Source organism: Carassius auratus, chromosome 9 (assembly GCF_003368295.1).
Source record: "Carassius auratus strain Wakin chromosome 9, ASM336829v1, whole genome shotgun sequence".
Lineage (NCBI taxonomy): Eukaryota > Metazoa > Chordata > Actinopteri > Cypriniformes > Cyprinidae > Carassius > Carassius auratus.
In genome coordinates, this window is record NC_039251.1 from 11,258,313 (window position 1) to 11,275,823 (window position 17,511).

The 17,511-nt window shown below is 35.0% G+C and overlaps 1 protein-coding gene across 6 annotated transcripts in view; it reads left to right on the forward strand.

Annotated features, from left to right (window-relative positions):
* The window catches only part of LOC113108354 (glutaminase kidney isoform, mitochondrial-like), a 46,105-nt gene that overhangs the window by 20,149 nt on the left and 8,445 nt on the right, over nt 1–17,511 (forward strand). For 4 of the 6 annotated variants that reach the window (XM_026271418.1, XM_026271421.1, XM_026271416.1 and 1 more), the window contains exons 8-14: nt 9,180–9,212; nt 9,299–9,357; nt 9,520–9,586; nt 9,964–10,014; nt 12,583–12,759; nt 13,268–13,399; nt 16,302–16,394. In XM_026271418.1, coding sequence (XP_026127203.1) covers nt 9,180–9,212; nt 9,299–9,357; nt 9,520–9,586; nt 9,964–10,014; nt 12,583–12,759; nt 13,268–13,399; nt 16,302–16,394 — 612 coding nt within the window. Of the gene's footprint in view, nt 1–7,491; nt 7,995–9,179; nt 9,213–9,298; nt 9,358–9,519; nt 9,587–9,963; nt 10,015–12,582; nt 12,760–13,267; nt 13,400–16,301; nt 16,395–17,511 lie in introns of those variants that run through there. The other 2 variants (XM_026271422.1, XM_026271417.1) reach the window with 2 other exon arrangements.

A 17,511-nucleotide genomic window follows, 5' to 3' on the forward strand; every position in this document is an offset into this window, starting at 1 on the left:
TAAGCTTAAGCTAATTTTACTAATTTTACTACTTAAACACTTTTTGCAAACTTTGCATTAAAATCCATATGATATTCAAGATATTCACATAGTTGCTTGATTTTAAATCACAGGAAATATAATAGCAAATGTATCGTGGATATTGGTTATATCGCCCAGACCTACTTGTGCCATATTAAAAAGAAAATCTCTATAGACTATAAAATGCATCATATTATATATTTAGTGTTTTTGCTATAAGCCTTTGTAGTGGTTTCATGAAGCCTGGCTGGTATTTCTTGGAGTTGTTTGCACCTTTTGGTTGTGTTTGTGTAATACCACGGATTCACCTTGATCTTTTATATGTTTTAATCCATGTGCAAACACACAAGACAAGAAAAACACTCCAGCTGGGGTAATGGCGATTTTGTAATGTAGCTGTAGATCCTGTAGATTCACAGGTTCTTATTGCTTTATGCACAGTTTACACTGTAATATATGCTCACAGTTGAGCCCTTGTGTACATATGCATGTGTGCGTGTTATGCAGAGTGATTATTTCTAAACAAAACACACATACAAATGCACATACACATTTCTAGGATGTAGGAACTATTTTTATCCTCTGCATTGACAAGCTTGCATAAGAAAAACTGTTCATATTTTTAGGCATTCATTAGGGCTGTCAATTTAATGTAATTTTTAGTGTAATAAATCATAAAGATGAACTACTTTTATTTAGAGCCTGACCGATATATCGTTTTGCCAATATTATCGGCAGATATGAGCCTGTCGCCAATATGAACGTTTTTTACAGAACATATAATGCAGCAGAGTGTGCTACATTGTTTGCTACTGGCAACCTAGATGAAATGATTTAAAGCTTAAGTCTATGGAAAACTAGGGATGCACCGAAATTTCGGCCACCGAAAATTTTCGGCCGAAAATGGCCTTTTCGGTTTTCGGCCGATAGACTTTTATTACCGAAACAACACGACCGAAATGTTGTGATGACGCAAACAGAAACCGCGACCTGCACGTGCACCTGCATAGCAAAGACCACGAGCTCCCCGCGACATTCACTTAACACCAGTGAGAACATTCTCTCTCTTCGTATTCCTTTATTCGCAGCACTAAAACGTCTCCTAACAAAGAGATTAAGACGGACCACGAAGTGAAAACAAAGAAAAGTACAGTCTTATAGAGTCTGTTAGCACACGTCTCACTGAGATCTTTTCGGATCCTCTGCACTTCATCGCGAATGTGCTTGATCCGCGTTATAAAGACCATTACTTGGATGCGGAAATAAGGCAGCGCGCACAAGAAATGATCCAGGCCGCGCTGGATGCGGAGAACCCGCGTGGAGACGGAGAAGCGCCAAGCGCAGGAGACAGATCAGAGCGCAGAAAAAAAGACTGGTCTCTGCACCAGATGAGTGGCGTGCACCATCGTTGTCTGATATGTTCAGTGGAATTCTGCAAGAAAGTGCCTCAAATGATAATAATATGTTGGCTATTTTGTTCTTATACACACACACAAACATATATACATACATAATATCAGATTGTAGCTATAGTTATGCTAGATTTTCTGCTAGATTTCTGCTTTAATTTGATAAAAATGTTTATTTATGCCCTGGCCCTATTTAAATACACTCTCTCAAATATTTCTCAAATGTCAGGCAGATGACAAGCTCAACTGCTCAACAGCTAGATGGTTATCTGTCTGAAGTCCCCATCCCCAGAAGTGATAACAGTCTTGCCAACTGGAGAAGTAATGCACTTTCTAGTCCTACATAGAAAAATTTCAAATGCACTTCACCTAAATGCACTGTTCATTTTAAAACCTTTCTGCAGGTCAGTAGGCCTGTACATTATTATTAAATATACACATGAGTGGGATACATTTTTAGTTTGAATTTTATTTTATACTGTGCATTGTTGCAATGTGCTTAATAAATATTTGCATCATTTGTAATTATGTATTTTTATGTATTTTTTTTTTAAATAAGTTATGTAATTGTAATTAGGGCTCAAGCCCGAAGGGGCGAAGAGCCCTATTGTTCTTCTAAGGATTATTCTTATTATTATTTTTTTTATTTTTTATTAAACCTTCCGGGGGTTTTTGGGGGCCTTAACATGCTCAAAAACTCTTGAAAATTGGCACACACATTGGAATCTGCGGCCATCAGGACGCCGCAGAGGCTGGGACCCGGGCGTGGCACAGGGGCTCTACAGCACCCCCTGGAACACAGTCAGAAATCTTGAACCATAGCTCACACACACTTGCATGTATTTATATGAAACTCAGTACACTTATAGATCTCATTGAGCTGAACAACTTTCGCGCTTTATGTCATAGGCTCCGCCCAACAGGAAGTCAGCTATTCAGGGCTGTTTAAAAAAAGCATGCTCTGGAATTTGAAATACTCCTCTGAGGTTTTCAACCCGTTCGCCACGAAACTCGGTGAACATGATCTCAAGACATTGTGGATGAAAAATTGCGAGGGGATTTTTGATATCTCGAACGGTTTGCCCGTGGCGAGGCGTGGAACTTATGGCGAGAAATGAGGAACAGGAAATGTCTAATAACATCCACATACATTTCCTGAATTTGATCAAACTTCATGGGTTTGTTCGTTGTATGATACTGATTGTATATATGTGACTATTAAGAGTCAACGTTATAGCGCCACCAACTGGCAGCAGGAAGTGTGTCATTTTCCAAATGCTTTGAATTCAGCATCTTATTTTTACTCGATTTACTGAAAACTTCATCAGAATAATGACAAAACACGGCCGATGTAAATCTGTTGTGGGGATATTGATATCTGATATAGTGTTGCCATGGCAACGTGTCAAACTTGAATGTTCTGTTATGGTGAGTTTGAGGCAGACAACAAGCTCAGATTTACATGAAACTCAAAACACATATCAGTATTAGTGATAGCTAGACAATGGCAAAAGCTTTTAAAAGGGCGTGAATGAGGCACTCTATAGCGCCACCTTTTGTCAAAAGTGGGGGGGTTAGTTTTAGCTACAGACACCAAACTTGGTACATAAATTGTTCTTATCAAGACGGACAACTTTCTAATTCACAGTCATCAGCTACGATCAACAGGAAGTCAGCTATTTTGATTTGAATGTGGATTTATTTTTACATTTAGCTGTGAATTAATGCATACTGCTCAGAGGAGAGTAACACTATACACACCAAACTTTGTCTACATGATGCCAAAACATTTTAAACAACTTAAATTGTGAATGGGTTTTGGATAGCTTGGATGGTTTTGTCGTGGTGATTTTTTTAAATGACAGTAAAAATGGAATTATTAATTTTCCTTCATTTTTAAATTCCAAACACTTCAAAACCTTTTTTCATACAGAAAAAAAAGTTATTCTGAGTAAGTATGCATAGTTTCATGACTTTACAACACTGTATGATTAAAAGAAAATTAAAAAACTGTCAGACATCTCATCTCACTCTGTCCATCTGTTTGAGTGTGTGTGCTTAGACTTCCATTGTCTCAGAGAAAATGCGCCCCTACAGGTGCAGTTACCGGACTAAAAAAGGGAGGAGACTCTCTTTTGGTTTCACTTTTAAATCGGTTAAAATACAAATAAATACTTGGATTTAATTCACACTGACAAGCTAAACCAACATATATGATTATTATCAGGTCAGGGCTCATTAATAATTGATGTGTGGTCAGTGATACGTGAGAAACACGAGAGATGAATCACCGCTCTGAGCAGGAGCGTGTGGAATGATGAGCTCAGAAAAAAACGAGTTTATTCTTGTTTTATAGCTATTAAAAATAAAGTATTGCAGCGATATCACACAATACACCAATTAGAACACACCAAGAGCCTAATTAAGATGTTTTTGAACTGTTTGTGTGAAAATGAAATATTCGCGGCTGTCTAGCTGAAATCATTGCCTCCGATCAGCGCGCACAGTGTCACAAGTTCAAAACAAACGAATTTATTCTTGTTTAAGAGCTTTTTAAAATAAATTATTGCCACAAATGCACACAATACACCCATTATAACACAACACGAGCTAAATACAGGTGTTTGTGACCCGTTTATGTGCGCAAGACTGTTTGAAAGCGCGACTGGCAGAATAACATATAACGTTATCTCTCGAGCTGCAGGATTCTGCCTTTCGTCGTAAGAACGGACACATCACGGACAAGATTATTTCAAAATACATAATTGCTTGGCTAATATAAACGAAAACAGCCACGTGAACATAAACTGTTGAGAAATAAATCTGAAGTGGATCGGATTTTAATATTAAGTGACCGCATATACCAGCTGCTTCTGTCTTCAATTTTAATCTATATAAAAAATAAAGCTCATTCATCTTGGCTGCTTTTTTAATGTGTGTAAGTATTTATTTATTTATTTATTATTTTGCTCTAACAAGAATTAATCTATATTTAATTAAATCAATTCAATTTTATTTTACATTTGATTTGTCCATTTCTGCATCTAAACGCATAAAAAAAACCTAAAACATGCTCTACTATACTATTGACTATTATATTTTCTTTATCGTCCAATTTATTTGGTGTACACACTTCCATTTTCATAATAAACTTGTTTGTTAGATTATACACAGTTACAGTGGTCTATAATAAATATTAACAGGTTTTATTCAAGCTGTTTAGAATGATTGCAGTAGGCTAATTTTTTTAAATGTAAATCCCCCCTAAAAATTATTGTTATTGTTTTCCAATAAATAAAAAACATTTGAAAACAATAACTGTTGTACTTTTTTATACATTTTGTATAATTTCATAGTTTATGCATTATAGTTATAAAAACAAATACATTTTGCCACTAACATAGTAATTTTAGGCCTTATCCTTTTCTGACAGTTTTAGGGATTTTAAAAAATCCTAAAAAACCTTATTTGTGCTGCAAATAATAATTTAAAACTCAAAAAGTAAATAGTCAGTTCATGCTTTATAAAGCCTTGTCCCAATATTAATAGTCAGTAGTACGCAGTTTATAAATACAGCTATAAATAGCTTGTTCTTGGTTTATAAGCACATTTATTAAAAAGGAGAGTAAAGGGTCAGTTATCTTCCTATGAAAAATAAAAGATAAAAATAAACAAACAACCACACAGATTGATACAGAACTCGGAAATTTTATTGTGGATTTATGATAAAATCAGCCTGTAAATGAATTCATACTCCTCCTCATACTGCTCCATACTCCTTTTTCAACATGATGCCAATATACTGACATGTTAAATTGTGAATGAGTTTAGGATAGCTTAAATGGTGTTGCCATAGAGATTTATTAAAGTAACAAAAAAATGCAATAGTTATTTTACTATATCTTTAACATTTTTCATTCTTACTCTTCATAATTTTTGTTTATATAAATAGAAGTCATCATTTGAAGGAAGCACAGTAAGTTTCATAGCTTTATCATTTTCAAGAGCCAGCATAAAATTAAAACTATCATAACTTATAAATCAAGCTTGCAATTCTTAGTACCAATAATGGCCACCAGATGGAGCTATAGGATTACTTTTAAATAATTATTGTAGAAACAAGTATGATTTAAATCATTTATAGAAATCTTTCAGAGAAAAATAATATGAATTTTATGTATTTTACTGATAAAATGACCCTCACTTAATTAGAATAACAAGCTGAAGTATTGTGAACTGTATATTAAGAATAATTCTTTATAGGCTTTATGGACAGATACGTTTTGAGTGACTCTTGAAGGTTCACCACCACATCCTCTTTTACCACTGTTTAAAGAATTAATCTTACAGAACAGGTGCGAATGAATTTTGGATAGCTTGAATGGTTTTGTCGTGGTGATTTTTTGAAATAATAGTAAAAAAGGAACCAGTAAATGTCTTTTAATTTTTTTAAAGTGCAGCTTCTAAACACTTCAAAAAAATTTACACATGGAAGACCAGTCATTCTGAGGAAATATGCATAGTTTCATGACTATACAACACTATATTGATGATAGAAAATTAAAAAACTATCATATATCTGATGTCACTCTGTCCCTCTCTCACTGTGGGTAATGTGTGTGTGTGTGTGTGTGTTAACTGAATTAGGTGTGAAACTATCAGGGAGCATTTAGTCTCCAGCGCCAACATTTTACAGAACTGCCACTTTCCTGGAGTCTCAGAATTACAATTTGTCAGGTTCTGAGAGATCTAAGATTCCAAAAAAAATATTTAATTAGAATATCATGAAGTATTGTGAAATACTATATATTAAGACTTTATATATAGGCTTTATGAACAGATTAGAGTGACTCGTGAAGGACCAGCACCACCTCCTCTTGTCCGATGGTTTAAGGAATATATCTTCCAGAATCCGGGATTAATATATATATATATATATATATATGGGATATATATATATATATGGGATATATATATATATATATATATATATATATATATATATATATATATATATATATATATATATATATATATATATATGGGATATATATATATAAATGTGATTTTAATGTCTAGATGATTCGGATTAACCCTTTAACTGCCGTATCCTTTAAAACCTCACTGCCAGAGGGATATTGTGAATGCATGTGCCCGCTGCGCACAGTTTACCTGATGCCACCGGGGTGGCGATGGCATTGGTGGCTTGAGCCCGCCATCGCTGCTTGCAGCTATATTTATCTTTGAAACTTTAATATTAATTTATGCAATTGCAATGTCTTAATTTTAGTAAAGTTAGTACACTGTCATAGCAATAAATGCAATGGTACTAATAATTGGCATAATTTCTTTCGGTGTTTCGGTTTCGGTTTTCGGCCTTAGTTTTCTCTTTTTCGGTTTTCGGTTTCGGCCAAGAATTTTCATTTCGGTGCATCCCTATGGAAAACCATTGAAATTTGAACCGCCATATTTCTGTAACAGCATGTTGAATCCGCACCAAATTCAGGGGATCCCTTACGCATATTTTTTACGTGCTATTTATAGCAAACCATATTACAGGTGATATTACAGATTCTTTGTCAGATATAAGTTGAACTGCGGTCCCAACGTGTGCCGAACTGTGTGTGGTGAACCAAACGGTTAATTTTTTTTTTCAGCGAACCGTGCAACCCCTAGTTTATACTATATTCTATAATATACACAAAGAATATCGACCGATATATCGGTATCTGCCTTTTTTTACTCCCTAATATCAGTATCAGTATTGGCCCTAAAAAAAACATTGGTCGGGCACTACTTTCATCTAGATGTTGCAAACTTGCAACTGTCACTGATGTATATATATAGTGCCTTTTCACATAGAAAAAAACTGTAGATGTTATGTACAAATATAGCTTCAAGGGATTGACAGACCCAACTGCAAACGGGAGTGCTGTGGAAATATATCTATCTATCTATCTATCTATCTATCTATATATATATGTATATATATATATAGAGAGAGAGAGAGAGAGAGAGAGAGAGGGGTTTATGACTTTTTGGTTTTATAATTATTTATCTTCTTTTATAGGCAATTTATTAATTTGTTACAAAACATGCACGTAATGTAATTAAAAGTCAATTGACAGCCCTAGAATCTGTTTTAACCCAGCACCAATCCACACATTAAAAGGATGCATCGTCAGTCACTCTGCGTGACTATTGTGAGGCGTCTTGTGAACAGACCGTGAAGTTCAACCTCGCATCTCCCATCACACCTAAACTCAACCATCGTGATTGCTTTTCTCATATTGCTCTCCTGTGATAAATGTCTTTCATCCCTCTGATGTGTGCTGGTAGGTCAGTGCTGAATGTAAGTCGTGCCTGTCGGTTTCCTTTGCACCTAAGTAATGCATGACATCATTTCCTCCTATTCTGTCCGAGTCCTTGAGCACCGCCATGAGCGTGTACTAAAAGCGTGTGATATGCTGTTGAAGGCTCTGTGTGCTGTTTTATGTTGTTACATATTTTGCAGACGTAGGATCTGTGGGATTTTTTGACCACTGCTGCAGGTCAATGACGTTGGTAATTTTTCCTTTCCATTTTTCCCTCCCTACCCATGAACAAGCCTGGATACTAAAATATCAGTAGTGCCATTGTGTTCCTTAATAAGGTGCCAACTGCATAAAATAGAGAGCATCTGTGCTGGACCAAATGGTCTTTACTGATGGAAACTATGGAAGCACATAGAGGCCGTTTGTTATTATTGTATTCAGCCTTTTTTTTTCATAAGATCTTAGTGCAAAAATAATGATGCATGGCCTTTGTGTGTTTCTCAAGTAAACTGGGTATGCAATACATTCAGCATATATAATAGTGTCCAGCAGGGGTGTAAAAATACAGAGAAACTGTTTGCATTTAGTTATAGTTTTTTGTTGAAAAGTGGTGCCTAGAATTTCTGTGAAAACTGATTTAATTGAAATTGACATTTTTGTGACAGCCGTATAGTCTTTACTATAGGTTTTGTGAATTAAAGCATTACTTTCTTTCAACAATATCACCCAAGCATTTTAATTATATTGTTTATACATACAACAAATGCATTGTCAGGCTTTAACATGATTATACTTTTTTACCCCCTTTGTAAATTTAATTTGGTAAGAATATAGTTTTCCCAAAATACTACAGAAATATAGTAATTAAAGTGCAATTATTTGCGTACTTTACACCCCTGATGTTCAGCAGTCTAAACAGACAGTCAAACAAACACATTAGTCACTGTCCGTTTATGGCACAAATGCAATCAATCTCAATGGCTCTCTTTGCATTAATTTGATGGGTGCCTCAACCCATACTTGTAGGTTAGTGGACACTGATCCACACTCACTCAGAAACGCATCAACACACAATGCACAGATCCTCCTTGCACATCATCTTAAGACATTACCAACCCTTCTGATTCACATCCACTCTGTTTTTTGACCACTTCTGTGTTTGGCCTACAGGTCTTCATGAACACGTTTAACTCCAGTCCTTGCTCTGTAGCGGTTCATCATCATTTCCTTTGTAGAGCATAACAGTACTTTACCGTAGTACACATATGAAATGATTATGATCTCATTGATTTCTAACAACAGATTACTAACTGACAATTTTAGCATTGTACTAGTAATATTAAAGGAATGAAGTGATCAATTTCCTTACTGCTAATCTGTATGAGTTAGTTATTGTTCTGATTTATTTTTCCCTATGGTTTCCTGTGTCTTTCAGCAGGGGGCAAGTAATGCTGAGAAGTTTGATTATGTGAGTTAATTATAAAAAGATTATGGTTTATTCTTCAGAGTAACTGTTGTTTTTGAGTTTGACCTGTTCTGATTTCTCTCTTGCAGATGATGAACTTCTTGAAGAAGATGGCAGGAAATGAATATGTTGGTTTCAGCAATGCCACGTATGTTGAGCTACCAGTTCTATAGTTTTGATCATAAAAACAATGGGCAAGCAGTCCAAAAATAGTCCTCTTCTGTACTTTCAGAATCTGTTTCTATGTTATGCATGATTTGTGTTGTTGGGTTTGATTGAGGTAACTGATTATTTTTATCAACTGATCTAGATTCCAGTCGGAGCGTGAGTCAGGAGACAGGAATTTCGCTATTGGCTATTACCTGAAAGAGAAGAAGGTTAGTATCGCAGGGATGTGATTTGTCATCTGATTAGGTGATTTATTGCACCCATTCATCTCTCTATTTCTCTTCAAATATACCCCTCACATTTTACATGCTGTTATTTTTTGGGGGCCATTCACACAGAACACATTTTTGCTTTGAACACAACGCTCCAAGATGTGTTGAACTTTGAACTTGAACTTTAAATGTGTTTTTAAAATGCCGTATCCTGCGTGAAATGCTGAGATGTGAGACGCAAGCGCAATGATCAAAGATGTCTGTAAAGTGCATGTTTAGATAAAATGGAAAATTAACTTAACATTTTTTTGTGTAAATGGCCCCTTTGTCCAGGAGTGGTTTCATGTTTAATTCTAAGTTTCTCTTGAATGCAGTGCTTTCCAGATGGTACAGACATGACTGGTGTTCTGGACCTCTACTTTCAGGTGTGTAGAGACCTGCCTCCCATTTCTGAGTTACTGTCAGAACTGAGTTACTGCAACAAAAAAAGTTATGAGCTTGTTGCAATGCATTTTGTGATTGCCTTCTTAAATGCTGACATTGTAACTGATATAAACTACTATTCTTAAGTTTGGGGTTAGTAATATTTTTAACATGTTTTTTTTAATGCATTCAGTTGATCAAAAATACAGAAAAAACTGTTAAAATATGAAATATTACTGTTTTAAAATATTTAATATATAAAAATGTCTCTCTCTCTCTCTCTCTCTCTCTCTCTCTCTCTCTCTCTCTCTATATATATATATATATATATATATATATATATATTAGTGCTGTCAAAATTAGCGCGTTAACGCATTCGATTAATTTGAAATATTTAACGCGTTAAAATAAAATAACGCAATTAACGCGGTTGCAGTTTTTTTTATTTCCAGTTGTGGCCTATGTATGTTCAACGTGCAAAGAAATATGGATAAGACCAAGGAAGGACTTTTAGACGGAAAGTTTCAGTATAAAACTCTGCCGGATTACTCTTCAGTCTGCCACAAGAAACATTATGACTGTATGACTGTAACAGTGCGTAAATCAGACCTTTCTGTAACGCTAACGTTAATAAGCTTAAACGAAAATAAAGAAATAATTGTGTAGCGGAGTATTTTTTGTGCACAGTGCCGCGAACTGTCAATCACTCCTGTGCGCGTGCATCACTGTCCTCCTCAGCTGCAGCAACTTGCGCTCTCTCTCTTCATCAAGCTTTAAAACAAAAAGGGGACAAAAAGATCATATTATCTTTGTGCATAGGCTATAGATTAATTAGATAAATGAATATCTAAATTTGTGCCTTGCCGTCTACGGTATTTTTTTAGAACTTAGAAAAAAGATGCTGCAGCCAATGAACAGCCAGCGGGGGCTGCAGGACGACTCAACCTCCGCAGACAGTTTTTAATGTTTATCAGACAATAAATACTCAAGATTTTGCTTTAGTATAACTCACAACGAGTTTCACACACCTTCTCCGGCCACGTTGAGTTGTTGACACTTAACAGTGGGAAAAGCGACACATGCGCTATTCACTTGTATAACTTAAGGGTGAATGAGTAATGTAGTTTCTGCTCTGGGTGGGATGAATTAGGAAGCTTGCATTGTGAAGGGCGCTCTGAAAATCGGCAGTGCAGGTAAAACATTAAAACCTCTATTAAAACAGATGTCCAAATGAGCGTACCGGTACGCTACAAGCACGTTCTGGGCGCACGGAGAGGTGGCGGTACGCTCAAGAGCTATATTTGGAAGTGGCGGTACTGAGTACCGGTGCGTACCGGCCCACTTAAAGCACTGGCAATGACTATACTTTGGAATTTTTTTGCAGTCCACTTAGAATTCAACATGGAAATCATTTTTGTTTTTTATTGGCATTGATTGTTTTGAAATTCAAATGGTACTTACATGCCTGTGTTTTTATTTCTGTAATAAATATGGCTTTCAAGCCAACAGTTAATTTGGAGGATATTGATGGTTTATTGCAGGTATGTTGTTTACATGAGGAAATCTGTGTTACAAGTTAAACAAAAATTCCAATAAACAATCATATTTTGAATTTAAATAGTTTCTTTGTCTTGAGTTTACATTAATTATTTACATTTTACATTTACATATCCAAAAAGTTTCAGTCTTTTAATTGCGATTAATCGCGATTAATCGCGATTAATTTTAAAAAATTGTGCGATTAATTAGTTAATTTTTTTTAATCGATTGACAGCACTAATATATATATATATATATATATATATATATATATATATATATATATATATATATATATATATATATATATATATATATATATATATATATATATATATATAGACACACATAATATTTATATTATATTATTTACTCCATTACTCCATTTAGAAATCATTCTGTTAGGCTGATTTAGTGATTTTATTATTATTGTCAATGATGCTTAATAATGTCTTTTTGCTGAAATGTTTTTTTCAGGATTCTTTGATTAATTGAAAGTTCTAATGAACAAATTTTACTTGAAATTACATTTAAAAAAAAAAAAAAAAACGCATGGTTTACTTTCACATTGTGAAACATTGCAATGTATCCTTGGATGCAAACTTTCAAATGGTAGTAAATTATCAAATAAATCAATATTTAAAGAAATCAAAATTGTAATCAAATTAAAGAAAGAGCTTGTGAATCAGAATCTGTAAATCACTGCCGATATATTACAATTGAATGTTTATTGGAGAACATAGAAAGGTGATTTGCTCTGGTTTAGTTTGTTATGGCACGAGCATGGCAGGACTGCAGTGACTGTCCCTTGACTCCTGTCATGTGCCTCTGAGATCATGCGGTGTGTGTAATAGGATAGTGCAGCTGATGGCTTTCTCTTACAGACACACACGTGGTCAAATTCTTAGGGTGTTGTTTTCTGTAAAATCCATGAGGAAAGCTGTCAAACAAATCATGCTGAAATAAAAACTGTGATTTGGCATCCTGGCTTAATATTTTGTGTTTATATGTTTTTGCATCTATATGTGCAGCTGTGCTCCATCGAGGTAACGTGTGAGAGCGCTAGCGTCATGGCTGCCACATTGGCCAACGGCGGCTTCTGTCCAATCACAGGCGAGCGTGTGCTGAGCCCCGAGTCCGTGCGAGACACCCTCAGCCTCATGCACTCCTGTGGCATGTATGACTTCTCCGGACAGTTCGCCTTCCATGTAAGTTTTTGTTGATGCAGATTCACATGATCACAGTAGTTCACACAGTATTTATGCCAACTCACTTCCTGTTATTTTGGAATACTGTGTTACCACATCATGTGAACTCTCCTCTTTTTCCTTTTCCTTTCCATTTCAAATTTATTTATTTTAACTATTTTCTTTAACTTTTAAGGGAAACATTAAAGTAAACTTTTAAACATCGCCTGCCCTCATTAAGTCATATTTATCCAAGTTACATACCAATACATACCAAAAACAGTTGTACCAATTAAGTATGAAGTATTTCAGATAAAAAAAACTGTGACTTATTTCTTGCAATACAACATAATTGTGGTTTGCAAACACCCCTAATTTAAATGCCAATCAAGCTAGTTATAGAAAATGAAAATAAACCAGGTTATTTCTTCTTAGTGATCCCCACCCAGAATCCTACTGTCAAATACAATATCTTCAGTTATGGTTATCCTATTTATCTGAATATAATTGTTGAATGTATTTTGTTCAGGTGGGTCTACCAGCCAAGTCAGGTGTATCTGGCGGCATTCTGCTGGTTGTGCCCAATGTGATGGGCATCATGTGCTGGTCTCCTCCATTGGACAAACTCGGCAACAGTGTCCGGGGCATCCAGTTCTGTACGGTATGTCAGTGTTCTCGTTTGCAGACACACCTACACACACAAACACTTTCATTTCTTATAAAATTCAACCTATGAACTGAAAATAAGGTGGGAAAAAATATTTGAAAACGCTTGGCAAGATCGTAAATGTTCAAACACACATGAACACACACATATATATTTATGTATGTTTGTGTGTGTGTGTGTTAAATGTGATATATATATGTTTTACATTGTTACAAATTATTTCTATTTTAAATAAATGCTTTTGAAAAGAGAATTCTGAAAAAAAATAGTTTCTACAAAAAAATTGAGCAGCATAACTGTTTTCATGATTGATAATAATAATAATAAAAGCATTCTTTAGCATAACAATGGTATAAAAAATGTTTTTTTCCTCAATAACACTGAAAAGTTGAAAATTCAACTTTGCTATCACAGGAATAAACTTTTTTTTTTTTTTTTTTTAGCAAATAATGCATTTAACACCCCCCCCCCCCCCCTTACCTTACAAAATCTTACCAATCCCAATTTTTGGACCAGTATGTTAGCTGTTTATATACATGATACATTTTTATTATTTATAATTCATTAAAAAATAATAATAATAAAAAAGTGTGCAATTTTTACGATTTTCTACAGTGTTTTACATCTAAGTTGAAATACATAAACATTATATTGAAACATTGTCAAAATATGTCCCAATTTTTTGTTTAATAATTTTAAGCTGTATTACTTGGCCCTAGATGCATATCAGACATAAATACAATGAATGGGACAGAATGTTTTTAAATATGCTTTTTGTTATCTATCGCTTGTCTTATCTGTTTGCTGTAGTTTTGATTCTCTTCTCATGCACTTGTGAAATGACCAGAATCTGTCTGTGTTATTTTAGGTCATTCTGAGAAGCAGCACTTGTTAAAGTCTGAATATCAGTGCAGCCTCTCAGACCCTTGCTAAAGGTCAAGGAGTCTATAATTACTCCCCGTGTGTCCTAAGGAAATCAGTGTGGCCACAATCCATGTCTTTGACTCATTAGTGGTCCCCAGCAAAGGGGCCAGAGCTAAAAAGAACAGGGGCTGTGCCAAAAGAACAGTAACAACTGGCAGGCCAGTGGGTCACAAGACAGGAAATGGACGAAAGATGAGACATTCAGACATTCCTGCCAACTCCCAACAAATTCAGGGAGTGTCCTGAATCAGTGAACACTTTCATAGTCATAGTTTACAAGGTGAAGTAGAGTTTAAAGGTCACCATCAAGTGTACTGCTTATACCACAAGCTTGAGTCCACATGAAATCAAAATAAACAATTATTATTAAATCATACTACAGTATTTAATATAAATGATTCTTCACCCTGATATATGTCACAATAGGGAAGAAGAGACTTTAAAGGGTTAGTTCACCGAAAAATTATGTCATTAATGACTCACCCTCATGTCGTTCCAAACCAGTAAGAGCTCCTTTTATCTTCGGAACACAGTTTAAGATATTTTAGATTTAGTCCGAGAGCTCTCAGTCCCTCCATTGAAACTGTGTGTACAGTATACTGTCCATGTCCAGAAAGGTAAGAAAAACATCATCCAAGTAGTCCATGTGACATCAGAGGGTCTGTTGGAATTTTTTGAAGCATCGAAAATACATTTTGGTCCAAAAATAACAAAAACTACGACTTTATTCAGCATTGTCTTAACTTTATGAACTCAAAAACTAGATATTTATTAAAAGAAAAACATTGGTTGCTTCTAACCCTGAAAACACAATAATATATATATTTCAGGTCTTCCAGCCAGTTCTATCAAACCTTTACAATTAATCCAGAATACAGCAGCAACTGTATGAACTGAAAAGAATACACGACACACCAATAGCTGCTCGCATAAAATTCAAGACATTGATGTTTGCCTACAAAACTACCACTGGCTCTGCACTCCTTTACCTAAATTCATTACTTCAGACTTATGTGCCCTCTAGAAACTTGCATTCTGCAAGTGAACATCGCTTGATTGTGCCATCCCAAAGAAGCACAAAATCACTTTTACAGACTTTTAAATGTTCCCTCCCTCCATCTTCATCTTTTCCATCTTTATTTGAACCTCTGACTCTAGCACTCTCTATTCGAATTCTATTCTTAAAATAAAATAAAAAAACACTTGTCCCTTTTATACTTCCACTCTATTCATTTGCTGCTTGTTTTCTTAAAAAAAAATAGAAATGGCTTTTTTAATCTTTTTTTATTCTGTTTTATTTTAATTTATTATACAATTATCAAAAGCAAAAAAGGCCTAACACTAGCTTGCTCTATTCTTTTTTTTCATTCTATCCATTTTCTTTTTATTTTATTTATATACACACATATATATATATATATATATATATATATAATTTCTTTCTTTTTAAGTCCTTGTAAGTGTACTGCGTTAACTGAGACTTGTTATTGCACTTGTATATCATTGCTCTTTTGTTGATTTTGATTGCTTTTATTGTACCCATTTTTAAGTCGCTTTATTTAATAAATAAATAAATATATATATATATATATATATTATATTAAATTATTTGTATTGATTTTTTTTAAGTGGAACTTGTATTATTCTATGGTTTAATATATAACCACATAATTTCCTAAACAACAACACCCTTTTAAACCTAGAAATGTCACCTTCAGAGACTATTAAAAGTGATCACATGGACTAAACCTCACTGAACCTGAGAAGTTGAATAACATTGTGAAGGAGGTTCATTTCAGCATTACCATAGTACAGAGTGCTTTAATGAAAGCAGGCACCTTTTCTATGCCCTGCACACTCTCCTGTCACTAGCAGACCACCTTCAGACACTGTGTGTGTGTGTTTGTGTGTGTGTGTGTGTGTGTGTGTGTGCCTCTCGGACTGACTCCTGTGTCTTTCTCTCCTGCTGTAGGATCTGGTGTCCTTGTTCAACTTCCACAACTACGACAACCTGAGGCACTTCGCCAAGAAGCTCGATCCTCGCAGAGAGGGAGGGGAGCAGCGGGTGAGTGCCCTCTTCCATTTCCCCGCCAGCCTTGCCCTCCCCACGTGTCCCATCGATGCGTTACACCACTTCTTGTATGAATGACTGCACATAATAATTTTATCAAGACTCTGAAGCTGAGAAAATACAGCAGATGAAGCTTATTTCAACTAAACGATCAATCACGCCCCCTGCAGGAGCATTTTTACACTACATGCATAGATAGGTAGCTGCTTCATGACCCAAAGAGTGTAGCTGTTTTTTGGCTATTTTTGATGTTAAAACAGCGAGTAAAGAGCAGCGGTTGATTCATCACCAAAGTTCTCAGCTGTGCATGAGATTCTAATTTTGCATGTCGATTGCCATACCTTGATTTGCCATGTTTTACACTGTTTTATCCCATTCGCTTGCTTCAGTCTGCATTTTCAGAAGGCCCAGACGGAATCTGTAAACTTTTCCCACATTTTGAATAATCTGTGCAGTGGATGTAAACATGGTAAAAAGTGCATACTCTTATCTTTAGCTGGAAAAATAAACCGATTAGCTTAAATATTTAAATGTGAATATAGACCCGATTCAAAAAATAAAGCAAGGCCAAATAAAAAATTGCAACAAATATTTGTTATAAAATACAGTATCATTGGCACAGGATATATTATGCTGTCAGTGGTGATGCCATTTGAGGCTTTTGAATCCAAACTATGTCATTTATCTGACTTGTGTAAACCCAATGAGGGTTTTAACTGAGAATAATAATAATGCACTTATTAATAAGCAAAGTTGTTGTTGCAAAGTAATGTAATTTATAAAACATATATTAATATAGAAGTAGTTTTATATCATCTGTATTTTTATATAACCATCTTATTCATTATTGTATATGACAATGTAATCAAAAATATACAATTTTATATTATTATTATTGTTATTATATGATGTATGTGCAATTTTTATAAGCCATATTATTTATTTATTTTAATAGGAGGGCTCTCTTTGTGATACCTTCTTCAGAGACCCCCAAAACTAATCTGTTCTCTGTGTTGCTCAACACAGCAGTACACCTCTGGACCCCAGGATAACCAGAGCCTTTCAAATGAGCTGGCTCTCAATGACACTGTGTGGACAAAAGTCTGGCCTA